The sequence below is a fragment of the Phodopus roborovskii genome, unplaced genomic scaffold (genome assembly GCF_943737965.1).
Source record: "Phodopus roborovskii unplaced genomic scaffold, PHOROB, whole genome shotgun sequence".
NCBI classification, from domain to species: Eukaryota; Metazoa; Chordata; class Mammalia; order Rodentia; family Cricetidae; genus Phodopus; species Phodopus roborovskii.
In genome coordinates this window covers 5,440,940-5,465,718 of record NW_026126413.1, presented here as the reverse complement: position 1 = coordinate 5,465,718, position 24,779 = coordinate 5,440,940, and the positions used below count along the sequence as shown (strand labels likewise).

Sequence of the window (24,779 nt, the reverse complement as noted above, 5' to 3'; positions counted from 1 at the left end):
TGTTTCAAAATCGAATAAACATCTGTGGAAAGGCTGTTAACAAATGAACCATTTATCTTCTCTAATCTTGGCAAAATGTAGCCTTTCAGCTTCAAGAGATCAAAACTCAAAATTGCTTAAAATTCATGAAAAATGTTCCTTAGAATTCTCAAAATAGAATGCACAGAATGTCTTCATACAATTCTATTGACATGTGCTTAATTTCTATTGTTTGAGTGTAACAATCTTAACAGCCATATGGAAATTGATGGCTGTGGTGTCAAAATCAGCAGGCATATGACAACATCTTAAGTGTCGCAAAATTAAATGCACAAGGATTTATATCACATGGATGAAAGATATTAAAAGGGATGTTGAATAGATAACAGCCATATTAAGGGGATCAGGTAGGGAATGAAAGCTTTCATGCATGTGTGAACCTGGAATATACTCCCTTGTTGAGTATATTCCAAAGCGCCACATCCTAATTACTTACCTGGTCATTTTTATATTTAGAAAGGATTTTTTATTTTAGGGTCCATTCTGAGGAAGCAGGATTGAAGTTCAAGGTCACCCTGCTGGTTCGCAGCAGAGCCTTTGAGTGAAGGATTGTGATACAGAGCCGTTTTCTCGGGGGTTTCAGTTACCTGGGCATTTGAGAGCTACTCAGCACAGCACATGTTTGTTGACTAGCCAAACCACACAGGCTAGTGTGCTTTTCCAGACTTGCCACTTTCCCTGTGGTGCCAAGAATTTCATATCCACCTTAGGGGCTGTGTCTACTAAAGAGATGTTATAGTAAATTATTCTTTTAAAAGTGATTCATCCCTGCAAAGACTCCCATGTCTTCCCCACATGGCTGGTAAGAGGTTAAGGAAGGACTTGTAAAAGGGCACTGGCTCTACTTACAGCTTTCCCAGCTATGGAGCTTAGCTTATCTGAAACCTCAGATTGCTCATTTGTAGGAGTGATTGGAGGAGCTAATTTCAACACTTATTTTCTAGGCTTAAATAAGCAAAGCAGAACAAAATGCAGCACCAATTAAAAAATCAAATAAAAAAATCAGATCAGCTGGTTTGAAATGGTCAAAGAGCTTGAATAGAGTACTGTTTAAGATGCGTCATCCATGACCAGCAAACACATAAAAATATCACCAATCACTGGAGAAGGTGCAAATCAAAACCGTGATGGAACAGGACCTCACACCCTTTAGGACAGCTGCTGTAAACAAAAATGGGAAGAAAATGACACAGTTTGGCAAGGATATGGAGAAACTGGGACAACTGTCTGGTGTGGATTGTGGATAGTAGGAAGGGCATGGGGCATGTGGAGAGAGAGGTTTTGATCAACAGAAGAGGACCCTTTTGTTTTGTTTGTTTTTTGTTTTTCGAGACAGGCTTCTCTGTGGCTTTTGGAGCCTGCCCTAGAATTAGCTCATATAGACCAGGCTGGTCTCAGATTCACAGAGATCTGCCTGCCTCTGCCTCCTGAGTGCTGGGATTAAAGGCGGGTGCCACCAACATCCATGATGTGTGGATTGTAAAATAGTAAATAGACCTCAATGAAATTCAATACCACATTTTCCAGTAATTCCATTCCTAGGTATATTTCAAAAGAAATGACAACAAATCTGGGTCTTGAGGAAATGTTAATAGCATTACTATTCAGAAATTTGTGAACCTCAGGAAAACTGTTTAAAGTCTTTTCCCCCCACTGCTTTTGGTGAAAACTTGCCATGGTTTATGGTGCTGAAGAAAGCATCGATGTGCCATTCAAAGGGTGGTGTTTATATATGTACCGTCTCATCTCCCAGACTCCTTCCCTGTTCCTTTTGTAGGTTCAGAGTTTCATGCGAGGATGGCTGTGTCGGAGAAAGTGGAAGACCATCGTGCAGGACTACATTTGTTCCCCACACGCTGAAAGCATGAGGAAGAGAAACCAGATTGTGTTCGCCATGGTGGAGGCTGAGTCTGAGTATGTGCACCAGCTCTACATCCTGGTCAATGGCTTCCTCCGGCCCCTGAGGATGGCAGCTAGCTCCAAGAAGCCCCCCATTAGCCATGATGATGTCAGCAGTATTTTTCTCAACAGGTTTGTCTTTGCATAAATGAATAGTCTGGGAATAACTCGCTAGCACCTCGTGCAAACATCCCTCTATGAGTCTGAAAAGGTCTCACAGATTCATCTTGGTGGTTCTCATGTTAAGAGTGGGGATGCGATCCTTGAATGGCATTGTTAGTCTGCATTTGCATTTCTCTTGAATCTTGACGTCTCATTTTCTCGGTTTGCATCTCTGTTTGACATTTGCGTTCTTGTTACTGTGCGGGGGTATGTATGTGCGGGAGACACTCTCGCTTACAAGGTGGAGGAGACGGGGTGATTGATGGGTCTCTGTGTGCAATGTACACAGAGGCATTTTAGGAAGCATGCAAAGTAAGGCGGCTGGAGAATCCTTGTTGAATGTATTTCTGCAGAAAGTATTTGCAGTGCCCTTTTTGCCAAAGATCAATCAGTGCACAGAGCAGAAAGCCCCTGCTTCCGTGACATCTATATTTTGATGTGAGAACAGAAATGGACAGTGAATGAATGTCATATATTTTCCAGTGATCAATGCTCTGGAGAAAAGTAAGACAAAGGGAGAAGTGGAGAGAGGAAGACTTGGGTGTTTTACTTGAATTCTAATTATTTGTCTGTTTTGAGTAAATGGTATATTGATATGATTCAAAAGTCAAAGCAATGGGAGGGGGCGTGCCAAAGTTGCTCTCTCACTCTGTCTTCCTCAGGCAGCGCTGTTAGCATTTCGGAAACACATCCGGGCATGCGTGGATGATGGCCTGCATAGGACTGTGAGCTGGTCTCTCTGGTAGTGGCCATGCAAGCGTATGGCCCTGGTTTTAGGCTGCCCTGATGATTTACTTCCAAAGTACTACTTGATCTAGATCAGGAAAGACCAGGAGAACACTGTTTACAGCCTCTTGATTGGAGGCTAAGACCATAAGCTCTTCATACAGCCCAGCAATTGTTTGTGCACCTAGTCCTAGATGGAGAATTGAAGAGGGACATCTTAAATGGGTGGCCGCAATGCAGGTTGTTTGTTGTCATGGCTGTTGTTCAACTAGATTCCCTTGTCTTTGAAATGAAGCCCAGGCAGGCCAATTAGCTTGAATTTCAGCAGCTCATACTTAAGAAAATGTAATTTTCCAGATTATGTATAACATTTGTTTTACCAGTTTTCTAACTCAGGCATCAAAATACAAAGGGAACTGCATCAGTCAGCTAGGCTTCAATGCAGGAAAGATCAGTCCCTCTCTTACTAGAGGAGATCATTTGCTTAGAATTTGTTGAGGGAACTAACAATCTGAGCAACAGTGGAAAGGCTGCCTTAAATGCCTTCCCTGATAATGAGATGGATGACTAACTTATCCACCATCATAGAGCCCTCATCCAGTAGCTGATGGAAACAGAAGCAGACACCCACAGCTAAACACTGAGCCAAACTCCTGGAATCCAGTTGCCGAGAGAGAGAGAGAGAGAGAGAGAGAGAGAGAGAGAGAGAGAGAGAGAGAGAGAGAGAGAGAGGAGTGATAAGAAAATGGTGTCAAGACCAGGTTATAGAAAACCACAGAGACAGCTGACCTGAACAAGGGGGAGCACATGGACCCCCAGACTGATAGCTGGGAAACCAGCATTGGACCGACTCAGACTCCCTGAACATGGGTCTCAGTTAGAAGGCCTAGGCAGTCTAAAGACCTCTGACAGTGGAACCAAGATGTATCCCTGGTGCACAAAAGGACTTTGGGAGCACATTGCCCATGGAGGGATAGTCCCTTAGCCTAGAGGCAGGAGGGAGGGCCTAGTTCCTACTCCAAATGACTTGACAGATTTTGATGATCCCTCCTGGAAGGCATCACCCTCCCTGTGGAGTGGGGAGGGGTGGAAATGGGGACGGGAGAGGGGATCAGGGGCATGGGAGGGAGAGGGAACTGGGATCGATATGTAAAATAAGAAACACACACACACACACACACACACACACACATAAAAGAATTTGTTGAGGTAGCTGGGAGGGTGTTGTACAGCTCTCTTTGGAATGTTGAATTTAAGAGTGTAGGACCATACACGTGAAACTGAAGCAGATTGGACGCTTCCTGTCTCCTGATTTTGGGGTTCATCTTGGTTTCCTTTGGGTTTCTGTGGCCAAAAAAGAAATTGCTGTATGGAGGCAGCTACATGGCCCATGGTATTATGGAGAACATAATTTGAGCCCCTGTGAGACTGGTGTTATCATGTATATAGACAGTAAGACTTTCACCATTTGTTGGGCTTTCCACAGAACAGATATGTAGTAGTTACTCAATGATATTGTTTTCTACTTTTTATAGCGAAACAATCATGTTTCTTCATGAAATATTCCATCAAGGACTAAAGGCAAGACTGGCAAATTGGCCTACTTTGATTTTAGGTAAGTCATTTTTTTAAGGATCTAGATTCTTCTTGAATGGTCAGTGTTAGAGTACAGAATGTGTTATTCCTCCTTGACTTCACTGTTAACTTCTGAGTTTCCTTATACACCGAGTCTCTGTCTTGTTGTACGGGGGCCATGTCTTAGTAGTTGCCTGTGGATGCTTTCTCTTGGTCTATCATAAGACATGTGAAACTGGAGTCACATTATGCTGCAGGGCAAATTCTACCCAATCTGTCCTCCAGGCAGGGCAACTAGGGCCTGATCCGTACGGTGCAGGGAGGTTCTTTCTGTGGTGCTTCGCCAAGCATCAAGGGAAACGGCCATGCTTCCTTCTCTTTTCCAGCTGATCTGTTTGATATTTTGCTGCCCATGCTGAACATTTATCAAGAGTTTGTGCGCAATCACCAGTACAGCCTCCAAGTACTTGCCAACTGTAAACAAAACCGAGATTTCGACAAGCTCTTAAAACAGTATGAAGCCAATCCTGCCTGTGAGGGAAGGATGCTGGAGACGTTCTTGACCTACCCAATGTTTCAGGTAAACCACTTGGGATGGAGCTTCTCAGTCCCTGATTCTAGCTCAGTGCTACCAGTTATATGCCACCAATTATCTGTCTAGTGTATCTGAGAAAATGGATATTTTGGCATTCATTTCTAGTGCTGGGGATTGAACCCAGAGTGTTGAGCATGCTAGGTAAGAACTCTACCAATGAGCTACATCTCCAGCCCAGAAAGCAAACATTTTTGAGGCAAATAATTGAGGGATGATTTTTTTTTAGCAGTAATTTCTCTTTATAGAATGATTCCACACAGACCTCGTTCATGGACTCTCCACCTCCAGCATGTTTAAAAATATTATTAGGCTCACAGAAATAGGATTTTGCGCAGATGTACTAGTTTATGCTGGTTGCATAAAAGTTCTCTGGGGACTGGGGTGGCTGCTGGCAAGTCTCTTGTATTCAACCCCTCCTTCTGCTGCAGCAGGATTACTGCTGAGTTTCTCTTGGCTGGGACTTTGGGGAACAAAACAAGGCCTTCTTAATCCCACAGGCTGTGGAGACCTCAGAGCTAGAAGGCGCTGGCTAGACCTGGGTGTTGTGGGGACCTGGTTATGTGGCCCTTCTTAAGGAAGGCTATACCTTGATGTTCCTTCTTGGGGACTAGGGAGATGCACAGGATGAAGCACACTTGCTCTCTTTCCTGCCTTGAGGCTTTCCTTGAAGTACCCTATCTTGCGGGAGTCCCACAGAGCCGCAAATGGGCATGGAGTCTCCTGTTCCTTTGGAAACTGTGGGTTCTGTTCTTTTGGAAAGGCATCGAGTGTTCCTGTTGTGGAATTTATGGGACTTTTGGTGAGGCCTCCAAATTGTCATGTGGTAAAACAATTCCTCTGGTCATGTGTGTTATAGTTACTGTGGAGCACTCTGTCCCCTGAGCAGGCAGCATTGACCCCGGATAACCATTTTGGAGACTCACTGGGGAAAATTTCTGTGGTCCATAATTGTTTGTCTTAAGACTAGTTAGTTCTGCCTGGAACCTTGGAAGAAGTCATGGCAGTTTAGTAAGAGTCTTAAAAATCAAAGGTGGTATTTGAAAACACTTAAGAGTAGTCAAACTTCATAATGATACATACATACATACATACATACATACATACACACACACACACACACACACACATATGTATTTCATGTAACTATTTTGCTTGAACTCTTTGCCTCTCTGAGGAACTATTTCCCAAGAAAAATGACAAGCTTTTATTTTACTCTGTTCATGGATGGAATTTCAGATTTTAGTGACAATGATGTGCTTCACAAGTACATTGCTCTTCCGTGATGCTAACCTCTAGGTTAGGATTCAGTAACCCAAATCACGTCTGTCAGCAGCCCCAGGCCAGGTAGACACAGTGGTAGAATTGTTCAAACTCCCTGTGTTCCATGTTTCTTCCACATGCCTTTTGACTCCCTGAGGTGTGGTCTCCTCAGGGTTTCACACTGGTGGAACTTTGCCTGCATTGTGGACAGCCCCCGCCCCCCAGTGCAATTCAATGCTGAGCATTGGAGGCAGCTTCCTCCACCCTCTATTCCTTCCCGCTACGGAGCTGGGAGTCTTGATGACACCTGACCTCTTACTTCAACTTCCCTCTCATTGGCATTGCCACAGTGCTCTGACAGGGACAGCTGAGCACTGGTTATCTCCTAGTGCTTCAGATCTCTGACTGTAATCCCAGGTGAATGTCACTGGTTTGGACAGTTTTGGTGGGTTACCCATGCCGATTGTAAGGAGTCTAGGCCTACCTAGAACCTCCTCCACAGCCCCAAACTGTGCTAGCTCTAAACCCCAAAACTGAGTTGAAGGGTCAGATAGTAATAGTTTTGACTTCTTCCATGGTGAGTTAACTTGATACTTTCAAGGCCCACTTGTCTAGAAGAATCTTCAGACTTCAACAATTCAGCCAGAATTATCCCAATTTCAAGGGATGAACACACGAAAAGATTTTGAGTAATGCAAGAAGAGAAATCATTAGAAATTGCTGCCTGTGGTCCTCGGTTTCTTCACTTGGGGCCTCCCCAAGGAGAAACCATCAGAAACAAGTAGAGGGAAGTACTCTTTCAAGACACTTGAGGGTGTTTTTCATGGGGCTCATCCAGTCCTTGTCCCCATTCCCTTCATGGTCCCTCACTAAATGGTGAGGATCTGGAATGTAGCTTCTTTCCTTGCACACACTGATCTGCAGTAGTCCTTCCAAGCCTTGACCTTGCTCCCTGTGGTGCTAGACTTACACCTCCACCCACCCCTGCCCTGCAACAGTGGAAGATGTGGCCTTCCATTACACTGCCAGAGGACCTCTGGTCCAGACATGGGCTTAACTATAGAGGCAATGCCTGGTGCTCAGCCACAGGGAGGAGGAGAGGAGATAGAATCAGAACCTTGTACCTGTAGCTTATGCATGATGGAAAAGAGCCGCCGGTGACAGAGTGATACCCTCTCTTTTTGTAATGGTAATTTAAGCCAAGACCTCACACATGCTAGGCAAGCACTCTGATCCTGGTTTCCATGTCCAGCTTTCTTGGGGCTTTTGTTAAGTCAGTTGCTACCTTGAACTATGAAAACAGGGAGGAATTATAGAATTGGGATGATTCAGTCAGAACTAGTATATCCTATTGTTACCAAGCAATTTGTTATAGAAATAGCAGTTATTAAATGTTTTATTTAGCAAACACAGGGACTTGGTTCGAGCAGTGCTCATCTGTTTATTTGGATGTGCGTGTGCGGACAGTCCATAGGTAAAGCCAGTCATGACATCTGTTCCCTCCAAGAGCGATGCTGTGAGATGTGCTCCAGGCAGGAATCACTCGCTGCTCTAGCTAGCTATTAACCAAAACAGGAGAGCAAGCTAATTGAAGTCTATAAAGTGACAAGTATTTGTTCCTTTCTTGAAAGCAGAAATGTGATTCATTTTGATAGCTGCTGTGACTGCTCGATGTTCTTGGGAAACTTTACAGACAAGCTCTTTTGCAGCCACTCACTTCTCAGCAGAGCCCCATGTGCCTGCTTTCAACTGGAGCTAGCATTGATGTGTTCCTGTACCAGAAAGTAGAGAGGGCCAGTTACTGAATTCAGCTCCATCCTCTTGAACCTTAGCCAGAGAACTCTTTAAAATAGATTTAACTAATGAAGGAGGAGCATGAAGCTATCTACTAAACATAGTTTTGTGGGGTTTCAGTGCATAGTAAGTAGTGAGGCCCTCCCACTCCAGACTCAATAGGAAAAACTGAGTATATTAGCTGTTGATTGCTTGATTTTTCTGTGGAAGAACTAACTTCTAGCACAGTTTTAGTTATTGTGGGATTGTGAAAAAAAAAAAAAAAAAAAGGTTATCTGTAAGTACCTACATTCCAGGAGTCTTTTTCATGTGAGATGGTATTAAAGAATGTTTTGTGAAGAGGCAGAAATCTTCCTTCAACCATCCTGCAGTGAGATGGTTTTTTATTTCTAACCCTTCTCTGACCACGGAATCTGCCTTTGTTTCCTAAGACCTTGATTCCACCATTGATCTTCAGTTAAAGCCTGTGTTAATGCTGACTATTGATTACCTAAATATATAAAGTAGGCACTCATGAGCAAAAACCAATAGCCCCATGATGGTCACACAAGTGAACATCAAAGACACATCCACACATAGGCCCAACAACAACTAAGGACAGAAGGTACGAGCTACACACAGAGCTCTGGGGAGCTGCTTTCTGTCCTAAGGTCTGCCTTAGATAAGTTATAGGACCTTCTGAACAAGCGGAGAACTAATCCGTACAGTTCTGGAGGAGTGGACATGTCCACAAAGCTCAGAGTTCTCCTGGGCCCGTAGAAAGTGGTGGTTGCTCACTCATTTTCTGAAGTGTAGCTCCCTGCTGTCTTAGAGGCTGTGGAGAAAAGTACATTGTGTCCCTAAGTTCAGTTAAGCCTCTTCTTTGGTTTACTAAAAGTTTCATACAGAATCCAGAAACTGTAACAGAAGCACAAATAAATAACTTAGCTAAACACCACGTACCCTGCTGGAGAGTGAAGTGAGATGAAATAGGGTCAGAATGTCAACAAGGGTGAGCACACGCTTCTCGATTTCTGTGGTTGAAGAACGTGTGGTCAGGTCTGTCAGTTTCTAAAAAGCATGTGAACAGGCAGCAGAGCTTTGGCAATAGACTCAAGTGGCTCGATGACAGCAATATCTGCATTCCCATGACCAGTCTATAACAATCCCCAATTCCAACATGCATGATTATGTACAAACTTAAACAATGACTCCTTTATACCAGGTTTCTTCATTTATGACCATTTTTTTTTTTTTTTTTGCATTTTTGGCATAGACTCTCTTAGTGTATGAGGTTTGGAGCTCAGTTGACTCTATATGCATTCCTTTAAAAGCTGTAAATCCTTCAGAATTAAAAGGCTAGCGATGAGCTACTCGGAGGGGGATGGCCCTGAAAAGAGTGTCCCCCAGTTTGTCTTGTTCACACTCATCTGTGTTTGTACCTAGATTCCCAGGTATATCATCACACTGCATGAACTCCTGGCTCACACCCCTCACGAACACGTGGAGAGGAAAAGTCTGGAGTTTGCTAAGTCAAAGCTGGAGGAACTGTCCAGGTATGCAGGGAACTTGTGGGAAAGGGTCAGAGCGGGGGAAGGAACAGCATGGTAGCCTCCTGCATAAACCCAGCATGTGGCTGTCAAAGTAGAGGAAGCAAATGGTAGATCCAACGTCTTAGATTCATCTTCGAGAGAAAGATATAGTGTAGAATTATCATCCACATTCATCTTAGTCAAGGAAAAATATCTTTGAAAAGTTCTCACAGCATATGAATGTATATAATTGAGTTCAGGTATATTTTGGTTAAGTTCGCGAATGTTCACTTTTCTATTTTCTGATGGGCAGGTTGTCACCAATACTATTCTGATAGAATGTGACAACTGGAGTAGCAGCCTCTAACTTAGTTTCTTCAAGGGGTGACACTACAATGTTAACAAGGGGAGCCATTTGTTGCATCCAAAGCAAGCATTGCCGCTCACTGATGGCTGGTACCCTTAGCATTTTCATTCTGCTCATATGCTGTGACTAGCTGAAGCCTGGGGTGGGGTATCAGTCTTCTCTTACTGTCTCGGTTAAACACGTTCATGTTCAGAGCCGCGCATGCCGAGTGGCGCCGTGTTTCCCTGTCTGCTGGAGCCATAGCTAGTGTCTCTTACTGCCACCCTCTCTGCCTTGTCTCTCACAGAGTGATGCACGATGAAGTGAGTGACACTGAAAACATAAGGAAAAACCTGGCCATTGAAAGGATGATAGTGGAGGGTTGTGACATTTTGCTGGACACCAGCCAGACTTTCATCCGCCAAGGTAAGGCCTGTGGATCAGAGCCTTGATTGATGTGATCTGTGTGTCTGTCACGTTATCTGGCAGATGCAGGGGCATTTTCTGGAGCAGGCCTATGTGTGGCCTATGTGTTTGGTGCAGTTCGAGCAGGGTACCCTTGAGGCCTTGACCAGGGCTGTGGTTGAGGTCCTCCTCTGTGATATGTCTTTTCAGGGGCCATGAAAAACAGCAACCCAATAATAGTAAAGCACGAGAGGGACAGTAAATCACACTCTGGCTGGACTCCCCTCCTCAGTGGACCGGACATTCTCTACAGCTCCAAGGAGGACAGGTCGGTCTGGCCAATCTGAATGGCAGTGCCAAGGGCTGATGCTATCCAGGCAGAGGCTCAGCAGAGGCTGGCATTCCTCAAAGCTCTTACCCATGAGAGCGGCGACAGTGTCCGAAGTGAAAACAGCTGCCCCTTGGTCCCTCTTGTCACTGGCACTTTGGACTCATTCCATAACTCCAGTTACTGGGTAGAAAGGTCCCTGCCCGGCCTTGGAGATGGTGAAGCTATCCTGTGAGTGGCATGTGTAACATGAATAATAAATAGACCCTGACACAGATATTGGGGGTCAGACCGAAGATCAGGGAAGCAGAGCAGCCAGCCATCAGCTCTCATCTCTAGCTCAGGCCGAAAGGGCTGATCCATGTGTCAGTTCTCAAACTACAACCTCTCCTCAGTGTGGCTGTAGAACGAATGCCTCTCTGAGACCTTGCTTCTGTCTTATATACTTCCCTAATGTTGGTTGAGCTATAATTCTCTTTAAGGCTGATTCACTCTAGTGTAGATCTGGGTGGCCTTGAACTCACAGAGATCCATCTGCTTCTTAACCCCAAGTCCTAGGATTAAAGGTGTGTATCACCACTATCTGATCTCTATAGCTTGAGGCTGAGTTTGCTTTTCTGAATCCTCAGTCAAGTTTTAGTAAATCATAAATAACATATCACTACAGGCATGTGCTTTGTCAGCGCAACACCAGATTAGTTAAACTTTGAAGACATGAAGTTGTGTCACAAACGTTGGAGAAGGACCAGTACATCCTTCCTCAGCTCTTGCAAAAAGTCAGACACATCTCAAGACAAGTTCAAGTGCTTAGGTGTCCTGAGGGTGGGGGTACTCCATGTGCCGGATCTGAGCTGTCAGGAAGCTCTGCTGCATATCTTTATAGTTTTGGATTGGTATGGACTGAAATATAAACTTGGAACTTGATTAATAATTTATGCCGCTTCTGGCCATGGTGTGCTGATATCTTGAAGCTATTAGTTTCTTCCATAATATTCTGCTTAAATATGTTTAATAATGCTAAATATGTCAAATAAGACATTATGCAGTCCACATTATGATTATTATTTGGTTTTTTTTTTTTTTGCTCAGAATACTCAAAAAGATTAACACATGCCATTCTATTTTTTGTTACTTATTTATAAGGAGAGACAGTACACATATGCTAAATTTGGGAAGATAATTTTAGGAATTATTTTTTCTCCCATTTTTTGACACTACATACTAAAGTATGTAGTAGAATACAATGCTAACAACACCAGGCCTTTCCAATTCCTGTTCTATTCTTCTGTGTGGCCTGTGTCCCTATGGTGACTGGCTGTCTGCCTCAAGGTAAAATGTCTGCCTGTGCCTTTACCTGTGTCATTTCCTTCCTGGAAGTGGGAAAGACCTACACTGCCTCTTTCGTGCCTATGAAAGGTCTACGTGACCTAGCAAGTCCAGGTCAGATAAGAAGTCTTTTGAAGTTTTCTCCTCTTCCCATCCACTTTGCCTCAAGTTACAGTGCATTGACTCTCCTCTCCATTTTCAAGGTCCTTTTTGCTCATAAAGTATGTATTCTGTTCTTTTGTGTGAAGACATCTGTGTGCATGCCTCCCTCTCCCAGTAACTGCAAGCTCTGAAACGCAACATCCCGAATTCTCTCTTTGCCTCACCTTGTTTATCAAAGCTACTGGGAAAGGGGGCATTGAAGTAGACTGAACATCTTATTGGTGGAAGTTGTAAGATATTTATTCGATATCTTTCTTGTCTTTAGAGTTCTTTAAAAATATCTCCTATTTTACCTGTGCTGTATTTCTAAGAACAGGCAGAAAGCTTTCTGTAACTTACATACAATTTCTGAATGTACTTTTGATTGAACAGAGTTATCATCCACACTCATTCAGTGTACTTGCAAAACTTAGTTTCTGTGAGTCTGAAAAAAAGCACCCACAAATAATAAAATGTGCTTGAGGGTCACTGAACCAGTGACATTTTTGGGGGTTACACTTTAAGAAGTAACAGTCATACACTTCTTCCCCATTGAAGACACATTCACACATTATTTATTCTGCGATATGTTATATCTAAGTCAGGGTCAGCCTTGATTGCCCGGAATGTCCTTGTATAGCAATGTCAGTGTGGTTGTTCCTTTACAGCAGTCTTGCTGATCTTGCTGTGCGTTTGATCTGGTGAGTTTATTTTGTGGCTAAACCTCAGAACTTAATCTGCGATTAGAAAGTAGTCAGTTATAACTAGGAACGTTTGCACTCTTTTTCTTTCATTTCTTCTGTTAGCACTTCCTCAATGTAATCTTAACAGGCTTAACATCCACAAAACACATTTTTAAAGTATTATTCATTAAACTATCAAAGGTTTTCATTTCCTACAAACTGACTACAATTTATTTTTTAATGGTGTTCTAGTACTTTCATTAATCACTCTGATGGGTGATATAAGTAAGGTCTATTTCAATATATGCATGCTTGCATCTGTACATTGGTACTCTCAACTTTATATGATTTCCAAGAGAAATAAACCACAGGATTGTCCGTAAGGTCTCCTCAGAGTAAGAAAGTATGGCACAGAGCAGAGCAGCTCTGCCACTTCAGATACCAAGCTCAACGGCCTGAATATCACTGTTGATATTTTCATTGCTGATTAGAATTAGGAGTGGAGGCATTGGCTGGTCTTAGAGGATATTCTGTGGGAATTAGTAATGGAAGGATCAGAAGTCTTCCACAGGTTGACCTCAGTTGTTAACTACCCACTGACCAGGATGCTAAGGACAGAGCCGCAGTAATGGCCCATAAAGAGGATGTGGTAATCTTTTCCTGAATATTACTCATTAGTCTAATTTACATTAACTAGCTAGGGATATTTTCTGAAAGTCACAAGGTTATGTTGAAATACATCAAACAAAGGATAAAATGTGAGAAAAATGGCTTAAAACACATTTTGAAGCATTTTATTTTATAAAATATTTTATAAACTCTTTTAAAGTTGTCTTGAAATTTCTCACTTTTTGTTTTAGTTGAATAGATTTCTGTCCACATCTAATGTAGATAGTCTCCTTTTTGGTGAACTGTTAGAGTTTAACATATTAGTATGGTTGCCAAGGAAACATTTTTAAACTTCAAAGCTGAAATTCACAATAATCACTAATAGATGTGCTAATCATAAGTTTTGTAACTTCTGATTTAGAGAATTGCCTAAATTGCTGGAAGCCTTTGCCAATGAACACATTATCACAGAGTTTTCACTGACTTGGTTACAGCTTCTCTGAAAATGGTTCAATGACCCATTTGTCCACCAAGACACTTGCCACTCAGCCCTGACTAAGCAGACTTCATAGTAGGACTACCTGGGGTGTGTCCCTCTTCTGGCTTTCAAGTTCTAGTTTTCACATTGTTAACTCTTCGGCGACTTTCTGACTATGCCCTGCATCAATGCGCGGCCCTTAGTTTCCCCATTTGTAAGATGCAGAGGAGGTTTAATTCCATTTCCTTGAGTCTCATGAGTTCCAACCAGTTATCTACTCACAAGTTTCCTAAGCTTTCTGCCTTCTCCACACCTCCTCGACTCCTCAGATTTAATTCTTTGCTGCTTGTCAGTTTGTTCCCACCCACCTCACCTCCTTCAGCTACTCTCCTCTTGTCCAACCCCTTTCCTTGGAGTCAAGCCTTCTCTCTGCCCTTTGTTCCCACTCCTACACCCTCCCCCAGGACTGGTTCCTTGCTATTCTTTAAGCCCAGAAGAGCTGCCTACTTTCTGTCTGTCATGCACCCCACCTAATCACTCACCTAAATAGATGATATGAGGTCAAGGCATGGAAACTTGGGTCCTGTGTGTCTCACCAGCCCTGCTAATGGGAAGATGCAATTTGGAACATTCATAAGTTAATGTTAATGTGAGGATTTTGTGACTCACCAGGTTTGATTGTCTTAGGTTGATATTTCTTTATGTAAAAAAAAAAAAAAACACTTTAGGATTTTTCTCAGTATTCATTATAGAACTAATCTGTGCTCAATTAAATAAGAATAAAAGACGTGAAGAAAGAATAAGGTTGTTTTTCTGGGAGGAGCCTCTGATAGTATTTAAGAATTGAGCGTGTGCTTTGTGGTTCGTGCTTGTGGGTTCATGAGAGCCTGTGTAGGGATGCCCAAGGCAGTGGATTACACAGGTCGTTACTGGCTCCAGTGATTTCAGAAGTTAGAACCAAGGTGATTGCAAGAGTCTTGGTACTTTGTGGTTCATACTTAATAGACTGGGAGTTTTCTCTTTAGGATTGGGGAAGTTTTGACTGGAGCATAATCCACACGTGATTAGAGGCTTCCCAAACATTGTGTAAATATTACAGAAGTTCATGTACCACTTCTCACACTGAATCGACCTCAGCTTTTCTCTGGATGTGGTTTACTTTCCACTTGGGCTTCACAAATATATTTTAATCACACTTTTTTGCATTTCTTTTTATTAACATATATTGATTGTACAGAATGGAGTTCATTGTATACAGTTTGAATAATTTGCATGCAGTTTGAAATAGCTTTTTTAAAAAACCCTTAATTAAATATCATATACATTTATATATTTTTATAGGGGACATGCATTACATCATCTATTTTTAAAATGGAAAATGAACTATTAATACACTTTTTATTTTGTTTGCTCCAGGGAGGATAAATTCTACTTATGTTGATCAAACTATGATATTATTGTCTATAATTATGCGATTTATAAATTTACTCAGTTAGATCATAGGAGGCATCGGCATGTCAAAGTTTTGATTTTAAGCTGGCTTTCTTTCAAACTCAGCTTCCAGTTTATAGATGAAGAATCAAGTCGAAATTGTTTCACAACAATGCTGGGAACAGCTTGTCCCTTAAAATACAACACATTGTTTCCTTAGCTAGAGTAGAGGAGAGTCATCTGTTCCTATGGCACATCAAATACATCCTTGGTATTTTGGGAACAGATCCTTGTGTGTATTGCCAAGGGCATGCTTGGTCCTCACCAGATTTTAATTGCTATCTGTTCTTCACTTTTGTAATCACCAGGCTCTCTGATTCAAGTACCTTCCGTCGAGAGGGGGAAACTTAGTAAAGTTCGCCTGGGCTCACTGTCTTTGAAGAAGGAAGGCGAGAGACAGTGCTTCTTATTCACAAAACACTTTTTGATTTGTACAAGAAGTTCGGGAGGAAAGCTGCATCTGCTCAAGGTACAGGGTTTCCATGTCTATTTCATTTATCTTCCCAGCACTGAAGAGCTATTGGGGTTAGTTTGATTCTGTCCTTCCCTGCTATTGTGAAACGGACGGCTGTGATTGTGCAGGAAGAGGCAGTATGTGCCTGCTGGCTCTGGTATTTATTTTGTTATTTGGATTCAAGGCAATAGAAATGCATTTTAAGTATGTGTCATCATAAGGAAGAATTATTAAAATCAAAATCAAGGCAAAAAAAAAACTATCACTTGGAAACTACTGGGTCATAGCTATCTTGTCCATTCACCATAGTGCACCCACGGATGAAATATTTGGCAACTGCTCTTTTATCTCACTGTGTATCAGGAATGGTTGAACTACAACCTAAAGCTTACTACCCATTCTTTGTGATAACATTTTATTGGCATATAACCATGCATGCCTGTGGCTGCTTTCCCTCTAAAAATCACATAACTGAGTAGTCAGGATGAAAATGATATCACTCAAGGAACCCACAATGTTTCCTGTCTGACCATTGTAGGAAAAGTTTGCCAACTTGTTATTTATTTATCTTCTGTTGTTTTTTTTTAAGTGTTATTCTCTGGGCCAGCAAGATGGCTCAGTAAATAAAGGCTCCTGTTACCAAGCCCTGTGATTTGAGTTCAGTTCCCAGGGCTCATATGATAGAAAGAAGACAGATTCCCATCTGTTGTCTTCTGACTTCTTCACATGCAACACAGCATTGTCCTAAGTGTACACACACACACACACACACACACACACACGTAGTGAGATAGTCCTTACCCGTTACACACACACACACACACACACACACACACACACGTAGTGAGATAGTCCTTAAAACTGTACCCGTTACACACACACTCACTCACACACACATGCACACACATGCACATACACACATGCACACACACATACACATACATACACACATGCACACACATATACACACACATACACACATACACATATACACTCACACACATGCACAAACACACACATCCACACACATCCACATCCACATATGCACACACACATACACACACATGCACACGCATGCACACATACACACACACACAATTGCACATAATAAGTAAATTATAAAACAAAATTTAAAAATATTATTCACACCCTGACAATGGCCTTCTATTTCCCGAGACACTTCCTGGCTGGCCAGTTCACAGTGCTGGGCTGTGGTTACTCTCTGAAGTCACTTGTGATGCCATCTAATCTCCCACAGATGGCTTTAATGAATTTTATAAACAACGGGGACAAGAGTGAGAGAGTGGGAAGAATTTAATTAGAGTTAAATGGCTTTAATGTATTTATTCTGTTTAGTTTTGAACTCTGTGAAAGTTATTTATGATGTAAAATTGTCAACTCTGTGGCAACCTGAGTATTAACTCTGCAAAGCAGAACTTCCCGAAGTGCACAAGACGACCTTCGTCTTAGTCACTGATCCATTTGTTCCCAGACAGGTGGGGTCCTCTCCCTCATTGAATGCACGCTGATTGAAGAGCCCGATGCAAGTGATGATGACTGTAAGTGACACCCCTTCTCTTGGGATAGTGGTAGAACAAAACATAGGTTCTATAGATCTTTGCCTTATAGAGCTAAGAAGAGCTGTCCATGGAGGCAGAGGTGATCCTAGGGCAAGTCTCTAAAGCCACTTATCTGCTAAACCTGTGAGCCTCGTGAAACATCTTTGAGAACTGACCTTCTGCAGCGCTTGCTGCATGATAGTGTCTTTTCAGGGCAGACAAGGAAGAAAGGGTGTTTGGGTTAGACCAGGATTTCTATATAAATGATGAAAATTAAAATAAGCATAGACCAGGGACGTTGGTTTGGAGTTACCTTCTGCTTTCAGCTTCTGGACCAGCTCACATGCTAGGCCTTCCAATGCTCAAGAAACACATTGCCTAAAGGAGAGTCTGGGCTTGAATGCACATGGTCTCAATATGAAGGCTGGTTGGGAGGAGCTGCTGTTCATGTCTCTTACATTCACGTGTAATCGTTTGGTTTATGTGTACTGAAGCCAAAGCTTCCGGCCACATGTTTGGACATCTGGATTTTAAAATAGTAGTGGAGCCTCGGGATGCCACGCCTTTCACTGTGGTCTTGTTAGCACCTTCACGTCAGGAGAAAGCTGCATGGATGAGCGACATCAGCCAGGTAACTGAGCAGCTTTTTTTTCCTGATTTGTATCATTTTTCAGCATAAACATTTAGTGAGGATTTCTAGAATAGCCACAAGCGTCTACATTGCTGTACTTTCTGCCATTGTCACTACACGCTTTGATGGGCTGTTAGCGTTTTGTTTTTCTTTCTTTGTTAGTGTTTACTTAAAATATGGTACATGATCGGTGCCTTGCTCAACCGTTATCAGAGAAACTTCCTCCTGTGGCAGATGGGAACAAATACAGAGACCCACAGCCAGACGTTACGGGGAGAGTGAGAGGCACTCATGCCTAAGTGGGATGTCTCCATCAGATCCTCAGGGCTCAGGGAACCCTAAGAAAGAAGAGCCAGAGAGAGGGGATGGAGGGCATCAGAATAAAGCCTTCAAATCAACATGAGCAAGGCTCATATGAACTCACAGAGACTGCAGCACTCACAGGGCCTGAACTGGTCTGCACCAGGTCCTTTGCATGCATAGTACGGCTTAGCGTTTTTATGGGCTCTTAAGTGTGTGAATGAGTGGGTCTGTTTCTTGTGCCTTCTCTTGGGCTCTTTTCCTTCTGTTTATTTGTTTTGTTTAATCCTGATGCTTTAGTTTTTGTTCTACACTATTGTATTTTATTTTATTATTTAATAATGTAATCGCATTGTAGTTCCCAAGCTTTCTGCACCAGCTGCAACTGTGTTGAACAATGTTGAAATCGTCCTGTTAGTAATTTCTTTTCCAGTTACTCCATTGGCAGGCTTTGCTTGTCTATGTCTGAAATAGGAAAAATGATGAGAGATAGAAAAACAGCTATCAAGGGCTGTGGTGAAAATTTGCAAAGTAAAGAACAAAAGGAGGCAGCATGTTTAGGATGAAATCTGGAAATAGCTTCCTGAATTTTGTGTAGAAAAAAAATAGGGAGCTGGGTGGCTTGCTCTTCCTGGATCTGCGAGGCTCAAACAGGAAAGTGATGCATTTATTTAGGTGATGATGTCACTTGGAAATGCCAAACTAGTTACAGCTGGACTTGATTCCTGCTCCACATGGATTTTGGCTCCACCTACCAATGTGGGGGAACGGGATTGTGTAGGAGGAGGATCACTGGGTGAAGTGAGGTGTCTTGTACCTGTAATCTCAGTTCCACAGGAAATAGAGACAGGAGGATTGCTGGAATGTGAGAGTCCCAGGCCAGCCCAGGCAAGTAAGCAAGAATTCATTTCTAAACTAATTAGTTAATGAATTGATAAAAATCTTTGATTAACATTTAGCATTTACTTCCAAAGTTGTCATTTGAAGGTTAGGGCAAAGGCGTTCTTCATCAAGTTTGTTGCTTTCTTTCTTCCTGAGAAGTTTCTCGTGAGATGCAACTGGAAAGCATATACTAAGGTCACAGCGCTTCAGGTCTCTAAACTCTTCAAGTGACTAAATACTGAGAGAGCAGTAGACAGTGCATGAATGACCATAAAATTTGGTTTTATTGCTTAAAACAGTTTTCTAATTACGCTCGCATTATAGCCTTATAATAGTATTTTTAAAAGAAAGCAGAAATAAATACCGTTGGCTTTACTGTGCAGGTCAGAGTAGAGTCAGTTACTTAGCTGCATGGAGTCAATGCCCAAACCTCAGCCAGGACTTCTTATTGGTACTAAACGCACTGTGTAGGTTACCTGTCTATCCCTCAGACTGCTTTGATGGTGGGTAAATAGTTAGAGAGAAGCTGTGTCTTTCCTGGCTTCAAAATGGATGAAAATATGAAATCTTCCTTAATTTTTGAACAAAATTACATTCTTATGATGGCTAATTAATACCTTTATTACCTCCAACCTGCATTAATACTCCAGTAAGCCTCTCTTATTTGTAAAGAATCTCTGAGCTTATTAAACTCTAGATTATTTTTTGATTATTCAAAGGTTTACTGAAGAACCACCATATGCAGCCAGGTGTCATTCAGATATGGGAATATGGTATTGACTGACTATTAGGACAGAAAAAGAACTCACAGAGTACACACAACTTGATAGTGTTGAGAAACCAAGAGGTATACAAAGATGGAAAAGAGGAAGAATAGTCAGATGTTTTTCTAGATGCTTCAGTCTTTTTATGATGCAACTAGAGCATGAGTTGATCATAGTCCCCTGACCTTCACTATGGTGTCTAGTGGGCATGTGGGAGAGACCCCTGGAGTTCATGAGTGATTCCATGCCTGGTCTTTTAAAGGATGGGACACCAACATTTGCCTGCTACAAACATCCAAGTGAGACCTTCTTTCTACTTAGATTATGGCCTGAAGCAGAAGTGTTCAACTCCCTCCTTAGTTCCTTCTGGTTCAATAATGGGGATGTTTCTTAGTACAAGGGATACTGATTTTATCTGCAGTTGAAGCACATTAATAGAAAGTTGTATCTCTTCTAGTGGCAGTGAAATCAATGCTTTAAATTACTATCTTCAATGATGACTTATTGTCATGTGACCTCCCAGTTTCATTTATGCAGTGTTACTATGCCAAGTACTATTCTAGCCCATTGTGCCATAAAATAAGAAAAAGAGGAAGGAGCAACAAGAAGTTCTCTTATATTGATTACATTCTTTGGTAAGAACACACAGACACACACACACACACACACACACACACACACACACGCACACACACACACACACAGAGTGCAGTAAATGGGGATGCATGTGGACCTGTGATGAAGTGAAAATCATTCCAGAGAGAGGAATGCAAAGACTCTAAAGTGAGAGAACGCTATGTTTTAAGGAAATCCACGACAGCCAGTGTGACTAAGCTGGAGAAAATAGAAATACTAAGAGGTCATGGGTCCAGATCAGGAATCAGTCCATGGCAGGGGTAGGGCTTTAGACTGTACTTCAAGTCAGGTGAAAGCTATTAAGGGTCTTGAGCACATGGAGTCCACAGCTTCATTTAGGCCTTGGAAGGTCACCTCAGGTATTGTGGGGAGAGCAGGTTGAGGTGGAGAATGCAGAGGGGGGTAAGGGAGAACGTCCCTCCAGTCACCAGAAAGAGGTACAAAAAGCTCACACAGCCTGGCATCAGTGGAGCTAGCTGGGCACAGGGCTCTGCCCTGTGCCCGTTTTGAAAGAAGGGCCAGTGAGGATTTTATCATGGAGGAGAGGGGAGATGTTGAGTCAGGGAAGATGAGAGTTAATGGCCTAAGCAACTGCAAGAATGTAGTTGCCAACAGCTGAGATGGCAAAGTCTGCAGCGACAAGATTTTGCAGTAAACAAGGTGTTAGTACTTAGGCATTTATACTGGCCTGCTTTTGGAGTTCTGACAGGATACGTCCTCAGCTGCAGCCACTAAGGGCCCCGCCCATACCTCAACCTTCTCTCTCTTTCTCTCCCTCTCTCTGTCTGCCCCCCCTTGCTCTCTTTTCTCTCTCCTGCTGCTCCTGTCCCCAGGGGCTGGTCCCCCCTTCCCTTTCCCACTTTTATGATCCTTTTTTCCAATAGTAGTAGTAGTAGTAGTGGTAGTAACAACCTCTGCTTGAAGTCTGTCACATGGCATCTTTCTCCTGTGCACTGCTTTTTAAAAACTACAGCACGCGGGCTCGCTTTCAGCTATTGTTGAGCCTGTGAAGAGCAGTATGGCACATGGAAGCTTGTGCTTTATGAGAGATGTCCAAGTGGGGGAGCCTGCATCATCCAGGTGCTACTTTATGCTGTGAGACTTTTGAAATCACTATGAGAGTATGTTGACTGAGGTGAGGAGATGGCCCTGTGATGGAAGAGAAGCCAGGAGGAAGAAACAAGGAAGAGCCCAGGGGTAGCAGAAGAATACAGAAGCTAAGGATGCCATCCTGTGAGCCAACCAAAGAAAGCATATAAGGAGGAGGAGGGAGGGGTCCTACATAAAGCTCTGCTGGAGCTGGCTAGGACAGTGAGGATTCTGAGGTGCCTTTTGACCTTGGGGTGGAGTTTCTGTTGATTGAGCCTGACCTACAGCCTGCTTGTTCATTTCTCAACTTGATTCATGGTGTGCCTAAAGCATATTCATTTTATGGGAGAAATCATCCACATTTGTGGGATTTGTCAGCATCACACGTGTAACAGAACGTACTTATTATTTGCAGGAAGAGCCTACCAAGAGCTTGAAAATGTCTTCTTTAATATTTTATTGTGTGTGTGGAAGCACCTGGCCACAAAGATGAACTAGAAATATTCCCAACACGCAGCACACCAAAATTTTTTTTATCAAAGTGTTTTCTACACATAGCCATTGTTAGCATTACTGAAGAGTTTTGTTCAAATGCATCATTTAGAATCTAAATCCCAGATGACATTTGAAATGCCCTCAATTTAACAAGCTCTGTAGTACACTTCTGCCCAGTTACATTACAGGACCTCTGCCCTGGAGAATGAACTCTTTCCACCTTCGAAAACCCTAAATCCACTCAAAAATTATTTCAGTTTGGCTTCAGTGGGTATTTATTATTATCATTATTATTATTATCATCATCATCATCATTATTATTTCCTCATTTACTTCTTTTTATATTCCTAGAAATTCTTCACATCCCTTCTACTAACTGTAGGTGTGCACACAACAATATATATATATTCTCTCGCATTTAATTTTTATAGCTTTTTCCAAATAATTGAGTATTTGTGCAGTTTCCTAGTCTCAAGCTTAGAATGTAATGTGGTGCTGACTTTGCAAGGAGATCTCTCTCCATTTCCAGGTCGCTCACTGGTACATTCCCCCAAAGAGTGTAAGGCTGGCATAGAGGCCATGATCATTTTAATGATTTCATTGATGACTAATGTTTGGCCACATTTCCTTCAGGAAATATTAAAGTCAGCTGCATAGGGGATATAGGTAGAGTACCTGCCTCTTGTGTATGGTGTCGTAGGTTTGATCCCTAATATCACTACCACCCCCCCCAAAGCAAGCCGTTATTCTTCATGCCATCAATACAGTATCTAGGTCACTAAGTCGTGCTAAATGCTAGCCATGACATATCGCCATATCATCCAGATTGATGGAAAATTAGGTTTGCCTTCCAGTGGTTTTAATTTATGTCTTTGTAATCACCTAAGAGATTAGCATTCCTTGCTATTTCTACTTCTTGCCTGTTTAAGGCAGTTGAACGTTAATTCACGGAAGCTATCTTTGTAGACTAGACTTAACACTTTCTTTCAATTCAGATTTTGAATATGGTCTCTGTTATTTTGTCTTTTACAGTTTTGCATCTGAGCTTTCGCTGAGCTAAGCACTGAGTCGAAGCCCCAGTGCTAGGTTATTATGTGACACTAATCACATATGGGTCTTACTTAAGACAGTCACACAGTTCCCGAGAAGAGAGAGGGTTCCACTTTCACAGAAGGAACTCTACAAAATCTAAGACTTTCAGCTTTGCCAGGTCTCTGTCCTCAAAGCTGTAATTTTAAGGAGGAACAATTACTTGAGTGATTAATTACACCTTTAGTTACACCAGTAGAGCCATAATTAACTGTTGGCGCCTTCAACAAAACATACAAATAGCTAATGATCTCAACCAATAATTCTTCCCTCTTTCATCTATTTATAGGGAAGGACTTGAGACACAGATTTGACCATTCCTTTCAGTGAAGCACACTTATCAGTGCTTGTCTCTCTCACATGCATAATGGTACATTTAACAGATTCTGAAGCAATTATGAAAATTAGTTAAAATGAAGAATTAAAATTCTCCAAACTTCTTGGCTTGGGTATTTTGTGTCAAAGTTTGGACCTCTGTGGAAAATTTGTAGCACACTGGTCATGCCTTCCTTCATAAAATAGCTACCCTGAAATCAATTTTGGACTTTAACATTACATTGGTGAATTCAAAGAAAAGTAGAATCAAATACTTCTTCCTACTACCTGTAAGCATTGAGAATCGAAAACAATATGATGACACAGTACACAGTAAAGCAGCGAGCGGTGGACAGAACCTGCAGAAACCATGAGCACTCTGCAAACCAGCTGTCTCATATCATCTCTCCCTCTCTCTCTCTCTCTCTCTCTCCCCCTCTCTCTCTCTCTCTCTCTCTCTGTGTGTGTGTGTGTGTGTGTGTGTGTGTCTGTCTCTCTGTCTGTCTGTCTGCCTGTCTCTTATCACATAGACCTTAGTCAAGGGCTGACGTCTCAATGGGTAAAGGTATTACTGCTAAGCCTAATGACCCGAGTTTAATGCAAGAGACTCACACAGTGGAAGGAGAGAACTGACTCCTACAAGCTGTCCTCTGACCTCCACATTTGGGTTGACATGTTCTCTCTCTCTCTTTCTCTCTCTCTCTCTCTCTCTCTCCCCTTCTCCCTCTCTCACCCCCCTCTCTCTCTCACACACACACACAGACAGACCATAGAAATCTAAGACATGTTAAATGAGCTAAACTATAGGGACCACTTTTATTATCCTATTAATTCTGAGGTTTATTGTAACTTACACAAATTCAATATGATGTTAAAGCCACTTGACAGCTGGTTATTTTTTGTGCATTTCTTCTGAACTATAAAATAGTATTCATTTTCCCCAGGCACAGTTATTTCTCCCCAACATGTAAGGTTTGTGCTTTAGAATGATGAATTCCCTTTTCCTTCAGCATCTGTGGGATGTGGGAAATGTGAGATCCACAGGATCTCAACATTTAGGGATGCTCAAGTCCCTTGTATAAAATGGACTGTCTGTACAAAACCTGCACAATGCATACTTTGAGTCGTCTCTGGAACACTGACAAATCCTGAACCAACACTTAGAGCAACACTGTCAACTGCCACTGATACACATAC

At 42.2% G+C, this 24,779-nt stretch overlaps 1 protein-coding gene across 1 annotated transcript in view; it reads left to right on the top strand.

Moving 5' to 3' along the window:
- Positions 1-24,779, top strand: part of Rasgrf2 (Ras protein specific guanine nucleotide releasing factor 2) — a 200,098-nt gene that overhangs the window by 77,407 nt on the left and 97,912 nt on the right. The window contains exons 5-12 of the mRNA XM_051182963.1: positions 1,817-2,070; positions 4,362-4,441; positions 4,788-4,981; positions 9,476-9,585; positions 10,215-10,333; positions 15,677-15,837; positions 17,315-17,381; positions 17,876-18,012. Coding sequence (XP_051038920.1) covers positions 1,817-2,070; positions 4,362-4,441; positions 4,788-4,981; positions 9,476-9,585; positions 10,215-10,333; positions 15,677-15,837; positions 17,315-17,381; positions 17,876-18,012 — 1,122 coding nt within the window. The remainder of the gene's footprint in view (positions 1-1,816; positions 2,071-4,361; positions 4,442-4,787; positions 4,982-9,475; positions 9,586-10,214; positions 10,334-15,676; positions 15,838-17,314; positions 17,382-17,875; positions 18,013-24,779) is intronic.